Raw genomic sequence first — 20,619 nt, forward strand, 5'->3', positions numbered from 1 at the left:
TAAAACCCCAAGATCAGTCTTACTTGATCACCGTTCCTACCCAGTAGCAGAATCTTGGCAACATGTGAATTAGGAAGCGTAAAAAAAAAGGAACAAAATATCTTTATACCAGTAACGCAAGCTGTCCTGTAGATCAAGCCAATCGAACAGTCAAAAAAAGGTGAACTTATATTTCCATAAGATCAAATATTATAGCATATACTTACATTAAACTAATAATAAAGTAACAGAACCTAATAAATACGCAAATGTTAGGAAAAAAAATCATTGGAAGTGTTAAGACGCGAACCACCGCCCAAATGAAGACTCCTTACCAGACAGGGACGCTACTAATTACGCCTTTTTTATTTTTATTATTAATCTCGTTTTGTTCGATTTTCTTCGTTGTATTTGCTCGGGGCGGACGTCGTAAGACACCCGTTTCAATTCGTCATTGATCCATTAACTCAGTTTTTTTACTACAGAGGGCAGCTAACCCTCTGACCGAACACGAGTTACCGTGCCGGCTGTGCTAAACCAACATGAGGCTCCTCGCATGTAAACATATTGTTACCCTTTGCTAAAAACGTTAATCATAGATAATTATGTTACTAATTGAAATTTAGTTAAAACAAATTGTACCAAGAACAATGCGTTTTGGGTGGATCTTCAGTGTGTCGCTGCCTTCAAATAGCCTACTCTCATAATACCCAATTTACAATAATTCTTTTCCCACGAATATGATGTTTCTCATTATTTTATTGGAACGAATCACACAAGTAACAACGAATTTTCCAGTGATTCTCAATTTGCTGGTGCTCAGAAACGGCACATTATATATATATATATATATATATATATATATATATATATATATATATATATATATTCAAGCCTATATATATATATATATATATATATATATATATATATATATATAGGCTTGAAATGAATGCCAATATGGCGCCTCACAACTCTGTACTGAAGGGAGACGGCGTGCGTCTGCCATAGGTGGCGTTTGGCCATCTCATTGGTCAACGCTCAGACGCACGCTCAGAATATCTGATATGCACGTTCGGAAAGACTCCCGACCGTGCTATTCCACGCTATGACGTCAGAAACTCGGCACGCTCAACGTTCGGATGCACGGTCCGTGTGCCGACGGCTTAGGGGCTGGGCTGAGAATGACACGGCGGCCGGTCGGTGCCGTAGGGCCCTCAAGGGCTGTTTGGACGGCGTTTGTTTGTTTTATTGACTAACTGTCCTCCTGTTTAGCTGACTGGTAACGTGTTTGCCTACCATGCAGCGGGCCAGAGTTCGATACCCGGCTGGGTTCGAGAATTTCTCTGCTTGTGAACCGGGTGTTGTGTTCTCCCCATCACCACCGAAGCGCAAGTCGCTCTATGTGGAGTCACCTGAAATAAGGATTGTAACCCGGCAGCCAAACGTCCCCGGATGGGGCCTCCTGGCTAGAAATGCTACATGATCATTTCGTTAACTAACTGGCTTGCATCTGTAAGTGGCTATCATAAAGTTTCTGCTCGAAGGCCGTACAGTCCAGAATCGGTATGCCAATTAGGCAAAATACCTGTGGTCGGTGAGGCAATCACGCAACCGACGCAACCAGATTGAAGGTACCCTACGCGAAAGTCCCTAACTGCCTGCTGCACAGGAATCGTCGATCCTTCGAGGCAGCTGCACCCCTTGGCGCACCATTACACTACCATGGTTTTCGATAGACTTAGGTGAGAGCGGGGCTACAAGTTCCGATTTTAACCTGAAAATTGGTTAAGAATACTTGATTTTAGTATTCATGCGATGCAATCAGAATTAACTTATAAACCGGGTGATCAAAAAGTCGGTATAAATTAGAAAACTGAATAAATCACGGAATAATATAGATAGAGAGGTACAAAGTGACACACACATGCTTGAAATGACATGAGGTTTTATTAGAACCAAAAAAATACCAAAGTTCAAAAAATGTCCGACAGATGGCGCTTCATCTGACCAGAATAGCAATAATTAGCATAACAAAGTAAGACACAGCAAAGATGATGATCTTTACAGGAAATGCTCAATATTTCCACCATCAATCCTCAACAATAGCTGTAGTCGAGGAATAATGTTGTAAACAGCACTGTAAAGCATGTCCGGAGTTATGGTGAGGCATTGGCGTCGGATGTTGTCTTTCAGAATCTCTAGAGATGTGGATCACGGTACACTTGCGACTTCAGGTAACCCCAAAGCCAATAATCGCACGGACTGAGGTCTGGGGACCTGAGAGGCCAAGCATGACGAAAGTGGCGGCTGAGCACACGATCATCACCAAACGACGCGCGCAAGAGATCTTTTACGGTTCTAGCAATATGGGATGGTTCCAATAAAACCCCATGTCATTCCAAGCATGTGTACCAATTTTTACCTCTCTATCTACAATATTAAGTTTCCAAATTTATACTGACTTTTTGATCACCCGGTATGTAAATTTGATATTAAGACAGTTATTTGGGTCATTCTGAGATTTCTTTAGTAATAACGTTTTAACTATCGAAATTACCGAACTATCAGTTTAATAAGCCATGGCTGCAAAATACTAACATGAATTCTTTACAGACGAATAGAAAAACTGGGAAAAGCCGACCTCGGGGAAGATCAGTTTGGATTCCGTAAAAATGTTGGAACACATGAGGCAATACTGACCCTTCGACTTCTTAGAAAATAGGTTAAGGAAAGGCAAACCTACGTTTCTAGCATTTGTAGACTTAGAGAAAGCTTTTGACAATGTTGACTGCCGACCGGAGTGGCCGTGCGGTTCTAGGCCCTGCAGTCTGGAATCGCGCGGCCGCTACGGTCGCAGGTTCGAATCCTGCCTCGGGCATGGATGTGTGTGATGATGTCCTTAGGTTAGTTAGGTTTAAGTAGTTCTAAGATCTAGGGGACTTATGAGCTCAGAAGTTGAGTCGCATAGTGCTCAGAGCCATTTGAGCTACTTGTCTGCCTTATCGCTGCACACACACACATTCCTCATTCTCCGATGAATATCAAGCAGCCGACCTCGGGGGAGATCAGTCTGCATTCCGTAAAAATGTTGGAACACATGAGGCAATACTGACCCTTCGACTTCTTAGAAAATAGGTTAAGGAAAGGCAAACCTACGTTTCTAGCATTTGTAGACTTAGAGAAAGCTTTTGACAATGTTGACTGCCGACCGGAGTGGCCGTGCGGTTCTAGGCCCTGCAGTCTGGAATCGCGCGGCCGCTACGGTCGCAGGTTCGAATCCTGCCTCGGGCATGGATGTGTGTGATGATGTCCTTAGGTTAGTTAGGTTTAAGTAGTTCTAAGATGTAGGGGACTGATGAGCTCAGAAGTTGAGTCGCATAGTGCTCAGAGCCATTTGAGCCACTTGTCTGCCTTATCGCCGCACACACACACATTCCTCATTCTCCGATGAATATCAAGCCGTGTTTCTCCGTCGGCAGCCAAGAAAATAACAGCACGTTGGTCTTGTTTGGACCATTTGATAATAACATCGCAATAGTTCACGTTTGCGTATTTATCACACGATTTTCGGAAATACACGAATGCCAAACTGATTCCTTGTCTACGTGTCGGTGCATGTATATCCGCATCGGCGTCGCATTTGCACTGATCAGCCAAAACAACGCGATGTTGGATGATGCCTGATGGCGCTGTGTGCACGTGACGCGGTAACAAAAGCATGTTAGAGGGGAAGGCACGGACGCGGGAACACCTTAGAGAAGATATGGGCTGCAAATGGGCAAATCCATTAAGATAAGCCACGTTGGCAAAGGACTGATTATTACTGCTCAGACCCTGCGAACTAGTACCTCGAAGACGGTGAAGCTGGTTGAAGGTCCACCTTCTAACAACCCTGCCACAATAAAGGTCAAAAATTATGATTGTAGTGTTGCTCTCGCTGCTAAATATTGCATTTTCGGGCAACAACAAAGTTATATTATGTGGCAGATGTCATTGGAGCACAGTTATTAAAGTCATTTCTTGAAATAATGGATAAACTAGGCACTCATCTTTTCGTGTTTCCCACGCTGGTCTCGTTGTGGACTCATGGCTCAATCGTCGAAAATCTAGGTGGTGGTGATTCCAAGCTCGGATGCAAAAAGGGATAGGTGTTGTTCTGCGATATTCGCAAGTTTTATACACGCGCTTCACAAACCATTCTTGGAGATTAAACTTTTGCAAATTATGACAATGGTGATGTAAATAAGTAATCGGCATTCCGAATTTAAGTTACACTTCTTTTTTATTACTTTTGTTGCAACATCACTTCACAATATAAAACATACTTGAAAATATCTTCCTCACTATTAAAGTTCACATTTCATAAACTGACTACAATTTGCGTCTTTTCAACATGGCGACCAAGACTAGACTCTGTAATAACCGCTTACGCGCCCAAAAATCAGAGTTACAAGTACGTCAAAGATCATAGTGACAAAAGAAAGAATACACATAAGAATAATATCATTGCAATATAAACATATCGATGTATCAAAGTATCTCTACATTAATGAAATCAAATCTGAATGTTGTGACAGAAATATGTTAACTACACTCCTGGAAATTGAAATAAGAACACCATGAATTCATTGTCCCAGGAAGGGGAAACTTTATTGACACATTCCTGGGGTCAGATACATCACATGATCACACTGACAGAACCACAGGCACATAGACACAGGCAACAGAGCATGCACAATGTCGGCACTAGTACAGTGTATATCCACCTTTCGCAGCAATGCAGGCTGCTATTCTCCCATGGAGACGATCGTAGAGATGCTGGATGTAGTCCTGTGGAACGGCTTGCCATGCCATTTCCACCTGGCGTTCGTGCTGGACGTGCAGACCGCGTGAGACGACGCTTCATCCAGTCCCAAACATGCTCAATGGGGGACAGATCCGGAGATCTTGCTGGCCAGGGTAGTTGACTTACACCTTCTAGAGCACGTTGGGTGGCACGGGATACATGCGGACGTGCATTGTCCTGTTGGAACAGCAAGTTCCCTTGCCGGTCTAGGAATGGTAGGACGATGGGTTCGATGACGGTTTGGATGTACCGTGCACTATTCAGTGTCCCCTCGACGATCACCAGTGGTGTACGGCCAGTGTAGGAGATCGCTCCCCACACCATGATGCCGGGTGTTGGCCCTGTGTGCCTCGGTCGTATGCAGTCCTGATTGTGGCGCTCACTTGCACGGCGCCAAACACGCATACGACCATCATTGGCACCAAGGCAGAAGCGACTCTCATCGCTGAAGACGACACGTCTCCATTCGTCCCTCCATTCACGCCTGTCGCGACACCACTGGAGGCGGGCTGCACGATGTTGGGGCGTCAGCGGAAGACGGCCTAACGGTGTGCGGGACCGTAGCCCAGCTTCATGGAGACGGTTGCGAATGGTCCTCGCCGATACCCCAGGAGCAACAGTGTCCCTAATTTGCTGGGAAGTGGCGGTGCGGTCCCCTACGGCACTGCGTAGGATCCTACGGTCTTGGCGTGCATCCGTGCGTCGCTGCGGTCCGGTCCCAGGTCGACGGGCACGTGCACCTTCCGCCGACCACTGGCGACAACATCGATGTACTGTGGAGACCTCACGCCACACGTGTTGAGCAATTCGGCGGTACGTCCACCCGGCCTCCCGCATGCCCACTATACGCCCTCGCTCAAAGTCCGTCAACTGCACATACGGTTCACGTCCACGCTGTCACGGCATGCTACCAGTGTTAAAGACTGCGATGGAGCTCCGTATGCCACGGCAAACTGGCTGACACTGACGGCGGCGGTGCACAAATGCTGCGCAGCTAGCGCCATTCGACGGCCAACACCGCGGTTCCTGGTGTGTCCGCTATGCCGTGCGTGTGATCATTGCTTGTACAGCCCTCTCGCAGTGTCCGGAGCAAGTATGGTGGGTCTGACACACCGGTGTCAATGTGTTCTTTTTTCCATTTCCAGGAGTGTATTTTACAGGAACACAGTAGAATAATGCTGGTATCGAGAGGTTGAGGTGAGCTGCCGTAATGGTTATGTCATTCAAGTACCATTAGAACCTGCTACTGTCGTGAGCATCTACAGAAAGAGGTAGAAGAACAGTGAAACTACTACTAGGCGCTAAGTGGTTGGACGTCCATGACTTTCCACACTACATGGGGTTCATAAGCTTGTCTGCTCTGTAAAGTAGGATAGATGGTGATCTGTGGCATCCCTGCAGAGAGAGCACAGCGCGCTGGTGCACGCACAAGTGTTTCAGAGCACAGTGTTCACTGTACATTGTTGAACATGGAGCTCTACAGCGGACCACACCTACGTGTTCACGTGTTGACTCAACGACATCGTCAGTTAGATTGGAGTGAGCGCCGGACCATTGGGATTCGACTGTCGATCAATGTAATAGCGTCAGCTCTTCGGATTCATCACATTTTTGCTACAACTAGGTCGCAAGTCGATGTCATTTGTGCATACTGTGTGGTTTGGATCCCACACCACGCAGTAGACTTCCAGAAGAGGATGGACAAGTGCAATGTAGGCAGTCTCTTTAGTAGACGTGGTGCATCTTCTAAGTGTTCTGCCTGTAAACAGCAGTCTCTGGTCCGCTTCCCCAACAAAATTACCTGTGTAATCGTTCCAGCTTAAGTTATTCGTAATTCTCATCCCTAAGAATCCAGTTGAAACGACAGCCTTTCGGTTTCTGTGATTAATCGTATAACCGAAATTTAGTGGATTCCTTTAATAAAAGGATTGGAACAAACAAGAGACGTCTTAGAAAACCCGCTATTTTAACCGATACTCCAGTAAAACAAACCTTAGTAGAAGAGCAAAGCAAGAAAAGGAAAGTGAACATCAACATCAAAAATTGAAAAAAAAAATAAAGTGAAAGGTAAAACAACCCAAGTAATTGGAAAAGGCAAAGGCCAGGGGAAGTCTGTTAAACGGTAGGTTTCACAAACGAGTAGTGAAATGTGTGAGAGTGAAGAGGACAGTTTAGAGTATAATTGTCTAGTGTGCTGTGACAGTTACTCTAATTCACGTTCTGGGGAAGAATGGGTTCAGTGTCAAGAATGTAAGAACTCGGCCCATTCGAGATGTAGGCAGAATCAAGCCTTCCTAACCTTACCCGAAATGTCATTGTGATGTATCTTCTGATGTTTAATTAATTATAAGTATACAGGGTGGTCCAAAAGTCCGGAAACACCCTGATAAAATTCAAATGGAGTAGCAAACAAGGAAACAGACTCCCTACACACGAGGAACGGGAAGGGGGAAAGTTTATAGGCTATGCCACCAACATGGCGGCCATCTTGAAAGCCGCCATCTTGGATTCAACTCCAAAATTTCAAATGGGAATATGGTCATGTGACATATCAAACGGATAGAGAATTTCACCAAAAAAACAATGCCGTTGTTATTTTAGACGTAGCGTTATTCATTCTCCGGTTATAGCCAGTTACATGTGGCAGCGGTGGGACGCTCGGCAGCATGTGTGTTATGTGCCGAAGAGGCATTACGCCGATGTTACAGTCCCGAAAGATCACCAACAGTCATAGGAATGGCTCGATATGTTGTCCATTATGTTGGATTGTTAATTCTATCCTCTGAACCCAGCACTGATGAACTTTGACCAACACATCTGGCTAAATTGGACCACACGCATCAACAATGCGCTGCTTTAGATGATGCAAATCCCGTATTTTCACAGGATAAACCATTGCTTTGACGTGGCCCCAAAGATAAAAATCCAAAGGAGTCAAATCTGGTGAACGTGGTGGCCACTCCCTACAACCAATCCACTTTTGAGGGAACTGCACATCCAGGTATGCTCGCACATTGTGCCCATAATGTGGTGGGGCTCCATCATGATGGAAGAATTCCGGAAATGTCCCATCCTCCCTTAACAACGAGGGAAACACTAATTCATCCAATAACCTCAGATAACCATTGATTAAAACGTTACCATGAGTAAATGATACCTAACAGTTAAACACATGTAGCATATCAGGCATGGGATAGTCACTTTGCACCGTTTCAGACTCCATTTTATGACTTCTCAGTACGTAATACTCACGCTGCCGAGCGTCCCACTGCTGCCGCAAGTAATTGGCTATAACCCGAGAATGAATAAAGCTAAGTTTAAAATAACAACGGCATTGTTTTTCTGGTGAAATTCTCTATCTGTTTGATATGTCACATGAGCACATTCCCATTTCAAATTTTTTTTAGGTGAATCCAATATGGCGGCTTTCAAGATGGCCGCCATGTTGGTGGCATAGCCTATAAAGTTTCCCCCTTCCCGTTCCTCGTGTGTAGGGACTCTGTTTCCTTGTTTGCTACTCCATTTGGATTTTATCAGGGTGTTTCCGGACTTTTGGACCACCCTGTATATGTTTTCTGCCTATGATGGCAGTATGATAGGTATTTTCAGCCTAAGACAAGGCCAATATGATTGAAGACTGAATTATCAAGGCTGAGTAGTTGCAAGTTATTTTGATAAACTGTTAATCACTAAAGGGTTAATAACTGTTTAACACACACTCATGTGGACGACCTCACACTTTTCATTATTTAGTCAGTTAGTTCGTTACTTACTTACTTACTTACTTACTTACTTTCATATTCCTTCGATCATTCTGCACGATAAATCGTCATGATGTGGAACGACTCATTTTACATTCACATTGCAAATTAATTTGTACATCTATTTGTGCTCTAGACATCACCATATAATTATATTTTTTCTCCCCAGAATGAAAACAAGATATACAGATTGAGTTAGCAATTCCTACCAACCACATTTTGCATATTACAAACATAGCAATTGTTCTACAGGATCGGAGGAGTTGTCAAGGAGAAACTTTTTAAATGTATTTTCAAATTTTACCATACTGTCTGTTAGACATTTTATATCACTGGGTAAGTGGTAAAAAAAATTTTTGTTGCAGCGTTGTGCACCTCTTTCTGTGCTAAAGACAACCTTAACGCTGAGTAATGAATGTCATTTTTTCTTCTAGTATTGTAATTATGTACCTCATTGTTCCTTTTGAACCGTAGTGGATTATTTACAACAAACTTCATAAGGGAATAAATATGGTGTGAAGCAGTAGTCAGAATGCCCAACTCCTTAAACAGATGTCTAGAAGAAGATCGCAGGTGAGCACCACATATTCTTACAGCACGTTTTTGGGCAATGAAGACGTTCTTTCTTAAAGATGAGCTACCCCAGAACATTATTCCATATGACGTTATTGAATGAAAATAAGCAAAATATGTCAACTTACTAATTTCTCTCTCCACAAAATTTGTTGTGATTCTAATTGCAAATGTGGCCAAACTAAGTTTTAGGAGTTCCGAAATGCGTTTTTCCCAATTGAAATGGATCAATATGGACACCTAAGAATTTTGATGTTTCCACCCTATGTATTATTTCATCACCATGTTTTACGCTTGTAACTGGTGCAGTACCCCTAGAGGTGCAGAACTGAATATGATGTGTCTTTGTGAAATTCAGGGTGATACCATTCGCAGAGCACCAGACAATGATACTTCTGAGAACTTGCGACATTACTCAGCATGCAGTTGTCTTGTCTAAGTAACTCATTTTCTAACTAATTTTGATCTTCAGGTGAGTTTAATAGACGGTAAATGACTGCCATCATCTGCTACTCAGATTTTCTCAGAGGTCGATTTATATAGATTAGAAACCACAGAGGACCTGTAACACTTCCTTGGAGAACGTCAGATATCACTTCAGTTCTGCTCGATGATTTTTCATCGGTCACCCCAAATTGCGAGGTTCCAGGCAGGAAATTGCGAATCCAGTCTCACGTCTGAGACGACACTCCATTGGAATGCAGTTTGATTAATTATTATATGCCAGTAGAGAGGATCTGTGTCCAAACTTTGTGAATATCTAGAATTGTGGAATCAATTTGAGATCCCCTGTTGACAGCACTCAATACTTCGTTTGTATAAAGAAAATATTGTCTTCTGCAAGAACTATATTTTCTGAATCCGGGTTGACTCTATCTCAATAGATCGTTTTCTTCGAGGTAACTAATAACGTTCGAATGCAGTATACGTTGTAGAATACTAATTTTTGAATATTACCGTTTCTAACTGATATTTGGTATCATAAGTGACGGTGCATCTTAGATCCATATACACTCCTGGAAATGGAAAAAAGAACACATTGACACCGGTGTGTCAGACCCACCATACTTGCTCCGGACACTGCGAGAGGGCTGTACAAGCAATGATCACACGCACGGCACAGCGGACACACCAGGAACCGCGGTGTTGGCCGTCAAATGGCGCTAGCTGCGCAGCATTTGTGCACCGCCGCCGTCAGTGTCAGCCAGTTTGCCGTGGCATACGGAGCCCCATCGCAGTCTTTAACACTGGTAGCATGCCGTGACAGCGTGGACGTGAACCGTATGTGCAGTTGACGGACTTTGAGCGAGGGCGTATAGTGGGCATGCGGGAGGCCGGGTGGACGTACCGCCGAATTGCTCAACACGTGGGGCGTGAGGTCTCCACAGTACATCGATGTTGTCGCCAGTGGTCGGCGGAAGGTGCACGTGCCCGTCGACCGGACCGGACCGCAGCGACGCACGGATGCACGCCAAGACCGTAGGATCCTACGCAGTGCCGTAGGGGACCGCACCGCCACTTCCCAGCAAATTAGGGACACTGTTGCTCCCGGGGTATCGGCGAGGACCATTCGCAACCGTCTCCATGAAGCTGGGCTACGGTCCCGCACACCGTTAGGCCGTCTTCCGCTCACGCCCCAACATCGTGCAGCCCGCCTCCAGTGGTGTCGCGACAGGCGTGAATGGAGGGACGAATGGAGACGTGTCGTCTTCAGCGATGAGAGTCGCTTCTGCCTTGGTGCCAATGATGGTCGTATGCGTGTTTGGCGCCGTGCAGGTGAGCGCCACAATCAGGACTGCATACGACCGAGGCACATAGGGCCAACACCCGGCATCATGGTGTGGGGAGCGATCTCCTACACTGGCCGTACACCACTGGTGATCGTCGAGGGGACACTGAATAGTGCACGGTACATCCAAACCGTCATCGAACCCATCGTTCTACCATTCCTAGACCGGCAAGGGAACTTGCTGTTCAAACAGGACAATGCACGTCCGCATGTATCCCGTGCCACCCAACGTGCTCTAGAAGGTGTAAGTCAACTACCCTGGCCAGCAAGATCTCCGGATCTGTCCCCCATTGAGCATGTTTGGGACTGGATGAAGCGTCGTCTCACGCGGTCTGCACGTCCAGCACGAACGCTGGTCCAACTGAGGCGCCAGGTGGAAATGGCATGGCAAGCCGTTCCACAGGACTACATCCAGCATCTCTACGATCGTCTCCATGGGAGAATAGCAGCCTGCATTGCTGCGAAAGGTGGATATACACTGTACTAGTGCCGACATTGTGCATGCTCTGTTGCCTGTGTCTATGTGCCTGTGGTTCTGTCAGTGTGATCATGTGATGTATCTGACCCCAGGAATGTGTCAATAAAGTTTCCCCTTCCTGGGACAATGAATTCACGGTGTTCTTATTTCAATTTCCAGGAGTGTAGATATTAATGTCTTTAACGCTTTGTGGTTCGTTACGAGGTGTGATTGTAAAGTTTTAAGAATGGGCTTGTAATTGTACAATGGTGGTGCTTACACGCTACTGCGATGCGTCTACTTCAAAATAGTCCCCTTCTGACTGAACACACTGACTCCAACGGTGTTTCCACTTTTGCAAACATTCCTGGAATTGTTTTCCATTAAGTGTGTTAAGGACGCTCTCCATATTTGCCTGGATGTCTTCAGCAGAGTAACATCCCTTCCCTTTCAGTAAAATTTTGATTTTTTAGGAAACAGCTAGAAGTCCACAGTGGCCAAATCAGGAGAATATGGCGGTTATGGAAGCACAGGAATTTTGAATTTGGTCAAAAATTCAACAATAGAGAAGTCACGATGAGCCGGAGCATTGTCATGGTGTAGCACCCAACTCATGTCTTTCCACAATGCAGGTCTTCTCTTCCGCACCTCTTCGCGCAAATTCTCAAAGACACATTTGTAAACCGAGCGAGGTGGCGCAGTGGTTAGCACATTGGACTCGCATTCGGGAGGACGACGGTTCAATCCCGCGTCCGGCCATCCTGATTTAGGTTTCGCGTGATTTTCCTAAATCGCTCCAGGCAAATGCTGGGATGGTTCCTTCGAAAGGGCACGGCTGACTTCCTTTCCCGTCCTTCGGTAATCCGATGAGACCGATGACCTCGATGTTTGGTCTCTTCCTCCAAACAACCCAACCCAACACATTTGTAGTACTCCTGGTTAACTGTCTGTCCTCCAGGGGTAAATTCATTATGCACAAAACCGGTTGACTCGAAAAAAAATCACCAAAATTGTCTTCACCTTCGACCGACTTTGCTGTGCTTTCTTCGGCCGTGGTGAGCCTGGAGTTTTCCACTGCGAAGACTGCACTTTTGTTTCAGGATCACATCCATATACCCACGATTCGTCACCGGTAATTACCCTATTTAACAATTCTGGGCCATTTTTAGTCCAATTAATCAGTTCTTGGCAGACTTCAAGTCGGTATTGTCTCTGGTCACTTGACAACACTCTAGGAATGAATTTTGCGGACACTCGACGCATGTTCAGATCTTCAGTTAACATTGACTAAACTGCGTAGAAACTTAAGGTAATCAGCAATCTCCTTAATTGTAAGTCTACAATCAGTCGCGAACTTTCACAAAATTTTCATTCGTTTTTGAGGTGGAAGGATGGCCGGTCCGCGGTTCATCTTCAAATGAATCCCGGCCATTTTTAAATCTGTTGAACCAGACACAAACATTTGACTGGCTCATACAATTATCTCCAAAAGCTGTTTTAATAGTTCGTGAGTCTCAGAATCTGATTTCCCAGTTTTAAAACAAAATTTCACACGAACTCGTTCCTCCGTTTTTACGTCCATTTTAACGCAGACAGAATCCGGCAACAAGCTCTAACAGACCCGCACTCAACCAGCTGTCACAACGAACTGAATAAAGGAAGCGCAGTTTCCTGTCAGAGAGCGTTCAAGGCGATGACTCACTCCCCACCCTCTGTGTACCTGCCCATCAAACCAGTAAGGAGTAGCAGATCCATTCTTAAAACTTTCCATCACACCTCGTATTTCGGTAAAATGATGTGTGAAAGAAATTGGCTTGTTGCGAAATCTGGCTCACTTCTAATCGCCAAAATTCCGTTAGCCATTCTTTTAAAAATCTTAAGCAATTTTGTGAGCTGAAGTGCCACGCCATTGGCTGGGCGCCACTGGGAACTTGACGCGATTGGTTGAGGGATTTGAGAGGTGACTGCTGAGACTACATCTACGTGATTACTCTGATAATCACAATAAAGTGCCTGGCAGAGGGTTCAATGAACCATCTTCAAGCTGTCTCTCGAACTGCACGCGGGAAAAACGAGCTCTTAGTTTTTTCTGTGCGAGCCCTTATTTCTCTTATTTTATCATGATGATCATTTCTCCCTATGTAGGTGGGTGCCAACAGAATGTTTTCGCAATCTGAGGAGAAAACTGGTGATCGAAATTTGACGAGCAGATCCCGGCGCAACCAAAAACGCCTTTGTTTTAATGATTGCCACTCTAATTCACGTATCATGTCTGTGACACTATCTCCCCTATTTCGCGATAATACAAAACGAACTGCCCTTCTTTGTACTTTTTCGATGTCATCCGTCAGTCCCAACTGATGCGGATCCCACACCGCACAGCAATACTCCAGAATAGGGCGGACAAGCGTGGTGTAAGCAGCCTCTTTAGTAGACCTGTTCCACCTTCTAAGTGTTCTGCCAATGAATCGCAGTCTTTGGTTTGCTCTCCTCACAATATTATCTATGTGATCGTTCCAGTTTAGGTTATTTGTAACTGTAATTCCTAAGCATTTAGTTGAATTTACAGCCTTCAGATTTGTGTGACTTATCGCGTAATCGAAATTTAGCTGATTTATTTTACTACTCGTGAGAATAACTTCACACTTTTCCTTATTGAGGGTCAATTGCCACTTTTCGCACCATACACATCTTATCTAAATCATTTCTCAAGTCGTTTTGATCATCTGATGACTTAACAAGACGGTAAATAACAGCATCATCTGCAAACAATCTAAGACGGCTACTCAGATTGTCTCCTATGTGGTTAATATAAATCAGGAACAATAGAGGGTGTATAACACTTCCTTGGGGAACGCCGGATATTACTTCTGTTTTACTCAGCGACTTTACGTCTATTACTACGAACTGTGACCTTTCTGACAGGAAATCACGAATCCAGTCGCACAACTGAAGCGGTACTCCGTAGACACGTAGTTTTGTTAGCAGATGCTTGTGAGGAACGGTTTCGAAAGCCTTCTGGGAATCTAAAAATATGGAATCAATTTGACATCCCCTGTCGATAGCTATAAAGAGGTAGTTGTGTTTCACAAGAACAATATTTTCTGAAGCCGTGCTCACTATGTGTCAATAAATAGTTTTCTTCGAGGTACTTTATAATGTTGGAATACAGTATATGTTCCCAAACCCTACTGCAAATCGACGTTAGTAATATAGGCCTGTAATTCAGTGGGTTACTCCTACTTCCCTTTTTGGGTATTGGTGTGATTTGAGCAATTTTACAGTCTCTAGGTACGGATCTTTCTGTGAGCGAGTGGTTGTATATAATTGCTAAATATGGAGCTATTTTATCAGCATACTCTGAGAGGAACCTGACTGGTATACAATCTGGACCGGAGGCCTTGCATTTATTAAGTGATTTAAGCTTCTTCGTTACTCCTAGGATACTATGCTTCTCATCTTGGCAGTTGTTCTTGACTGAAATTCAGGAATGTTTACTTCGACTTCTTTGGTGAAGGAGTTTCGGAAAACCGTGTTTAATACTCTGCTTTAGTGGCACTGTCATCTGTGACTTCACCGTTGTAATCGCGTAGTGAAGGTATTGATTGCGTCTTTCCACTGGTGTGCTTTATGTATGACGATAATCTCTTTGGGTTTTCTGCCAGATTTCGAGACAGAACTTCGTTGTGGAAATTATTAAAAGCATCTCGCATTGTAGTACGCGCCATATTTCGAACTTCTGTAAAACTTTGCCAATTTTCTGGATTTTGCATTCTTTTAAATTTGGCATGCTTTTTTCGTTGCTTCTGCAACAACGAGCAATTAGCATCTGCTGTTCGCTGAGGAAACTCAACGAATCAGCACGCACAAAATAATTACATCCACGTCTTGTGTCGTTATAAGAGGGCGCGTGCATTTGCCTTAATGCTAACACTTCTTTTATTTTAACTTTTTAGATGCAACCTTCGTGCAGCCCTGATCCAACAAACAAGTTGCTGTCGATAGATGTATTCCACCATTACACACTCGTTAAGTATTCTGCAAAGTCCAGCACTCAGGAGTTCGCTACCAACTGCGTACATTAACGTGAAACAGATTGTTCTCGAAGCTGCGAAACACGACCCATTATACAGCATCTGGAGGCCAAAGTCTGCGAATACATTTGCGAGCGTAAGTGTGTGTTGAAGGTGCAAGAAGTTAACGGTAGCTGCAGGCTGCCGGGAAGTATTAACTTTTTTTTTACTACTCGGCTTCGAAGATTAAGGTGTATAAACTTCCATATGCTTACAGGCAAAGCAAACGCTTTACTCTGATATGGCAGGCAGGAGATCGTCTTTTCGCCCATTTTCTTTCACAATTAGTTTTCTATCTACTGTCGTACTACATATCTAGCGGAAATTTAGGTAAAGTGGTCAGCGCGGGAAAAGCTACCGTTACATATTTTTTGTCCTAAACAGTGCTGCTGCTTGCCAAGAAATGGTCCACTACTTGTAATATACGAGGGCTGTCCAAAAAATAAGGTGACTTTTCAAATTGCGCGATCAACGTACATTCGATTAACGATCTTTCTTTTTGTTATGTTGGTACACAAGTTCCGAAATATGTTCAGTTTCAAATAAAGAGGGCCGGCCGCTGTGGCCGAGCGGTTCTAGGCGCTTCAGTCTGGAACCGCGCGACCGCTACGGTCGCAGGTTCGAATCCTGCCTCGGGCATGGATGTGTGTGATGTCATTAGGTTAGTTAGGTTCAAGTATAAGTCTAGGTGACTGATGACCTTAGATGTTAAGTCCCATAGAGCTCAGAGCCATTTGAACCAAGTGTAGAGAATACTTCGTTTGTCTTTCACAGATAGAAAGGTTAGACGTGTTTTAGTGTGCTGAGCGATTTTAGATAATTATAAAAAATGGAGCAAAGAATTTGCTTCAAATTTTGTGTGAAAAATGGAATCAAGTGCTCTAAAACACTGGAAATGTTGACAGTGGCTTACGGCTGGTCTCCTCTAAGAAAAAAAAAAGTTTACGTGTGGTGCAAACTCTCCCAAAATGACCGAAAAGATGCCAATGACGAACCTCGCTGTGGACGTCCTGCACATCAACAACAACAGATGATAACGTCGAAGCTGTGAAGAAAATTGTTTTGAAAAACCATCGATTTACCGTAAGAGAAGTTGCTGAGCATGTTGGCGTATCGGTCGTCGTGTTTTACAATTTTTTCATATATTTTTGGCATGAGACGTTGTCACCTCGCCACAGATAAATTCCATAATAATCTCCCAACAGTAAAACATATAATTATGTAATTCACATTCAGTGTAACTGCCCAACAGATAAATTCCGTAACCTACCAATAATACAATGTGACTAACCTCTCAATTAAATTGCGACTCACTTATAACCTTTCAATAATTGACTGTGGATTTAAACTGGTAAATTTTGGACGTCAGCAGTGCTGCGTCATGGCCCTGAAAATTCATTCTGAATAAATTGAAAATTCTTACCTCAATTAGGTCGCCGGATAACGTGTATATATCTGCTCCTATAAGAAATTTTTCTGGCGCAGCTTGTTTTGTTGTTGCATTAATTTGTTATGAAAGCGGTGCTGATAGACAATAAAAGCGGTTTAAAAGCTGTGAGCTGTCTGGGGAAGTTAACCTTGCATTACTGCGCAAATTCCCAACCAGACTACCATTAATTATAATCTTTTAATAGTCATACGACAACCGGTGAGATATATATATATATATATATATATATATATATATATATATATATATATATATATATATATATATATATATATATAAGAATTTAAATAAAAAGTAATATATCAGTTTATATTTGGAAATTTATTTTAACATTGATCGTTGAAATTTCAGCATATTAAACTTGATTCATAACTAAACTGGTGCCTTACTTAGGATTGTGAAAATGTGAGTTTGTAATCTTACGGAACACATCAGATATGGAGCCAAGATTGGGAGACTGCATACAACACTGCATTCATAAAATAACACACAAAGAACGTTGAAACATATGCAAGAGGAAATTAACCACAACCAACCGATTCAATTTTCATCCAAAGAAGTTACGTTCGTAGCGCAATCCTGTCCAATTACCACACACTGGTATACTAAATTCATACTAACTCTCTGTGAAATCTTCCCGAAAAGAATAGCTGAGGGCTAATTTGATGCTTACACCACATGCTTCACATGGTCAACTTGGTTTACACGAAGAGTGTAACTCCACAGTAATTTTGATAATTAAAATAAATTACATCGAAACGCAATTTACTAGAGAAAAACCTCGAACTGGTTACTATTCTTATTATTAACCTGATGGGTCAAACAATTGTATAAGCACGGTGTACTGGTCTCACAAAGTACACCCCATGTGGGGTGAACACAAAGAAAAGTTGCTATATTGAAAAATATTGTCAAGACGAGACGTAATAATCTCGCGGACATTCGCATTTAAGATTGATGAGATAATTAGTTACTGATCAACACGTGGTTCCACTTTACTCACAAAGTAGTGACAAAGCAACTACTGGAAGATATTCTGAACTTCACACTCGAAATACACTGCGTTGCAATTTAAGATAACATTAGATATTTTAGAGCTAAACCTGAAATAAAGGTGATTAAATTTTCAGTTAGGCTGAACTTAAGAAATCCATTGTCCTACGGACTTGGCAGACAAGCGCTTAGCCGGAGATCTTACCACTTCAGACGCTCGCCGCGGACCGACTGCCGTGGTCCCTTCCTGAGGGGTGCCTCACAAATACAAACGGAAGTGACCAGAGAGGCAGCTTCCTATACCAACATGACAAGGGACGGACAGGACCGTACTAAGGATAGAAACCTCTCTGCTTTTAGAAAGCGTAGCTACCTGTTCCGACGTTGGTCCTACTGTTCTCTAGCAGACAGGCTTGTCTGCTACCATCCAGCATGCAACTAGAAATACATTTGCTCATTCATCCTCTCACACAGAAGGGAAGGGGGATGACAGTATCTTATCATATACAGTATATAAAAGAAAGCGGATGTAGGTTCCGCATGAGACTGTGTGACATGAATTACATATAAACTGCGTTTTAAAGTGTAGTATTGTGGCAGATCGTTCTTGTTCATGTGTAAAAGTAACACGTTTCACTGCTCAGTCTCCTCTTAGATAGTCAGAAACCCCACAGTAAATTTAGAAGAGGAATTTATGGCGTAAATGACAACAGATTTAAGAAATTAACATGAAAGGAATCCAACAGAGACCTTTCAAGCTCAGTGGAATGCTGGCCGATAGATTTGTCATGTATAAAAGGGAACGACTGATTTTTCTTTTCAATAATCGGGATGACCAAGGATTGGAGAAATCAGTAAATTCTTTAAATTGAAATGAATGATTGTCAAAAGTTACTTTTTATGAGAAAGATTATTATTAAGAAATTTTTAAAACATTTACATGGGACTTAATATAACAATAGTACATATGCGCAAGGCTGCTTTTACCTTAACTACAACGCTCAGGCTTCGCCATCGCTCCACACGACCGGCCCAGCCACCTCGATACACCACACTGCTAGCTACTAGACTTGGCCACTGTTTCTACTTTTCGATACAGTGTATCGATACGTGGAACTGTTTCAGTGTTTCAGAACGGCTGTGGTTCACTGTTTCGAAACAGTGGTGTTTTCATTCCGCCCGTCTCGGATAACCGGACCAGATTCGATCTCGAACCAGACACAGAAACTATCGTTGTTTCAAAGTAAGGCTGTTTCAGTCCATCTGTGCTTGGAACGGACTAATTGTATCGAAACAGTGATGTTTCATTCCGCTCTGTGTCGGACGAGATTCGGGCTCGGCACAGGTACTGAAACACAACGTACCACTTCGTGAAACACTTTAAAGAGTGTCGAAATCTTTCTGACAAGCAATAGCATGAAGCTTAAGATATCCGAAAACAAAAGCTTCGTTTCTAGTTGACTGCCCTATTCCGAAATGGCGTCACATCTGCTTTATAAACACTAACCAAACAATAAAACAACGCATACTATTCACATTCAAAATAATAAATATGTGAAAATCATTCAGTTAAATTACACTTTTTTACAACATACGCTTCTTTATTCATGTACAGTAATCATATTAAGAAACGCAAGTAAGCCTACAACATTATGAATAAAAAAAAGGCGTAGAGTGACCGTTATTAGACATATACATAAATTTGATGTATGTATAATTGCAAGCAATCTGTTTGACATATCACTGACAGTGTAATGGTGACCGGGAAGGACTGGGAAGCATGGTGAATTTATAGTAACGATTCGAAACACCTTGAAAGACAAAAATTTTCTGTATTATATTTTGTTATAACTTCGAATCATTTGGCGTTATTTGTGAGTCTATAGTCACTGTGCCTATTATCCACAATGATTCCCTTTGTGTGCATGGAAATTAGCAGGATGGGTATATTACCCATACTAACGGAATGTGGGAATCCCAGTAGCATATCCGTTGGTTCTGCAGTTTGCTCCGACCTCCAGTTACTTTAGTGGTGGTTTCTTCTGTCTTCAGCTATGGCTGTCCTCAGCCAATTGAAAAGTATGAAAGTCACACGACACGGAAGCAGCGGATTTGCTGCAGGAAATATGAAACTGCCAAGACGCCTAAGTGATAGTTTCATACTTTCTGCGACATGATTAGCGCTCTCGCACCTGATTTGTGTTTATATGGACTTACTTCTACAGCAGGTATTCAAGATGATAAAACGTGTTTATCAGATTGCAAAACACACACTGTTTCACTGTTTCGAAACAGCGTATAGAAACATTACATTGTACTGTTTCATTTGTTTCGAAACAGTTACGTGTTTGTTTGCCCATCTCTACTAGCTACTATTAACTACTACTGCTACACAGTTCCTACTGCTGACAACACTGCTCTCTGGTCTGAGATTCTCTTACAGCTTACATATCGCAGGCAGCGCGTGAGCAATCCATCGAAATTACATCTGCTCGAGTGCGCTAGCAACAAATTCCTTAATCATGGACCTCTTACAACGTGTATCAGTGAAGTTTGTTCCAAAACTTGTCAATTTTGATCAGAAGAACCGTCTCAGGAGCTCTTGAATGACGTCAATGATGATCCTGATTTGCTCGAAAGGGTCATAACTGGTGACGAAAAATGAGTGGTCATGACGTCGAAACCAAAGCCCAAT

At 43.1% G+C, this 20,619-nt stretch overlaps 1 protein-coding gene across 1 annotated transcript in view; it reads right to left on the bottom strand.

The window, feature by feature from the left end:
• Positions 1-494: 494 nt before the first annotated feature.
• The window catches only part of LOC126215327 (circumsporozoite protein-like), a 97,647-nt gene continuing 77,522 nt past the window's right edge, over positions 495-20,619 (bottom strand). Inside the window, exon 4 of the mRNA XM_049942009.1 lies at positions 495-559. Within this exon, the coding sequence (XP_049797966.1) occupies positions 495-559 (65 nt within the window). The remainder of the gene's footprint in view (positions 560-20,619) is intronic.

The sequence above is a fragment of the Schistocerca nitens genome, chromosome 12 (genome assembly GCF_023898315.1).
Source record: "Schistocerca nitens isolate TAMUIC-IGC-003100 chromosome 12, iqSchNite1.1, whole genome shotgun sequence".
Classification (NCBI taxonomy): Eukaryota; Metazoa; Arthropoda; class Insecta; order Orthoptera; family Acrididae; genus Schistocerca; species Schistocerca nitens.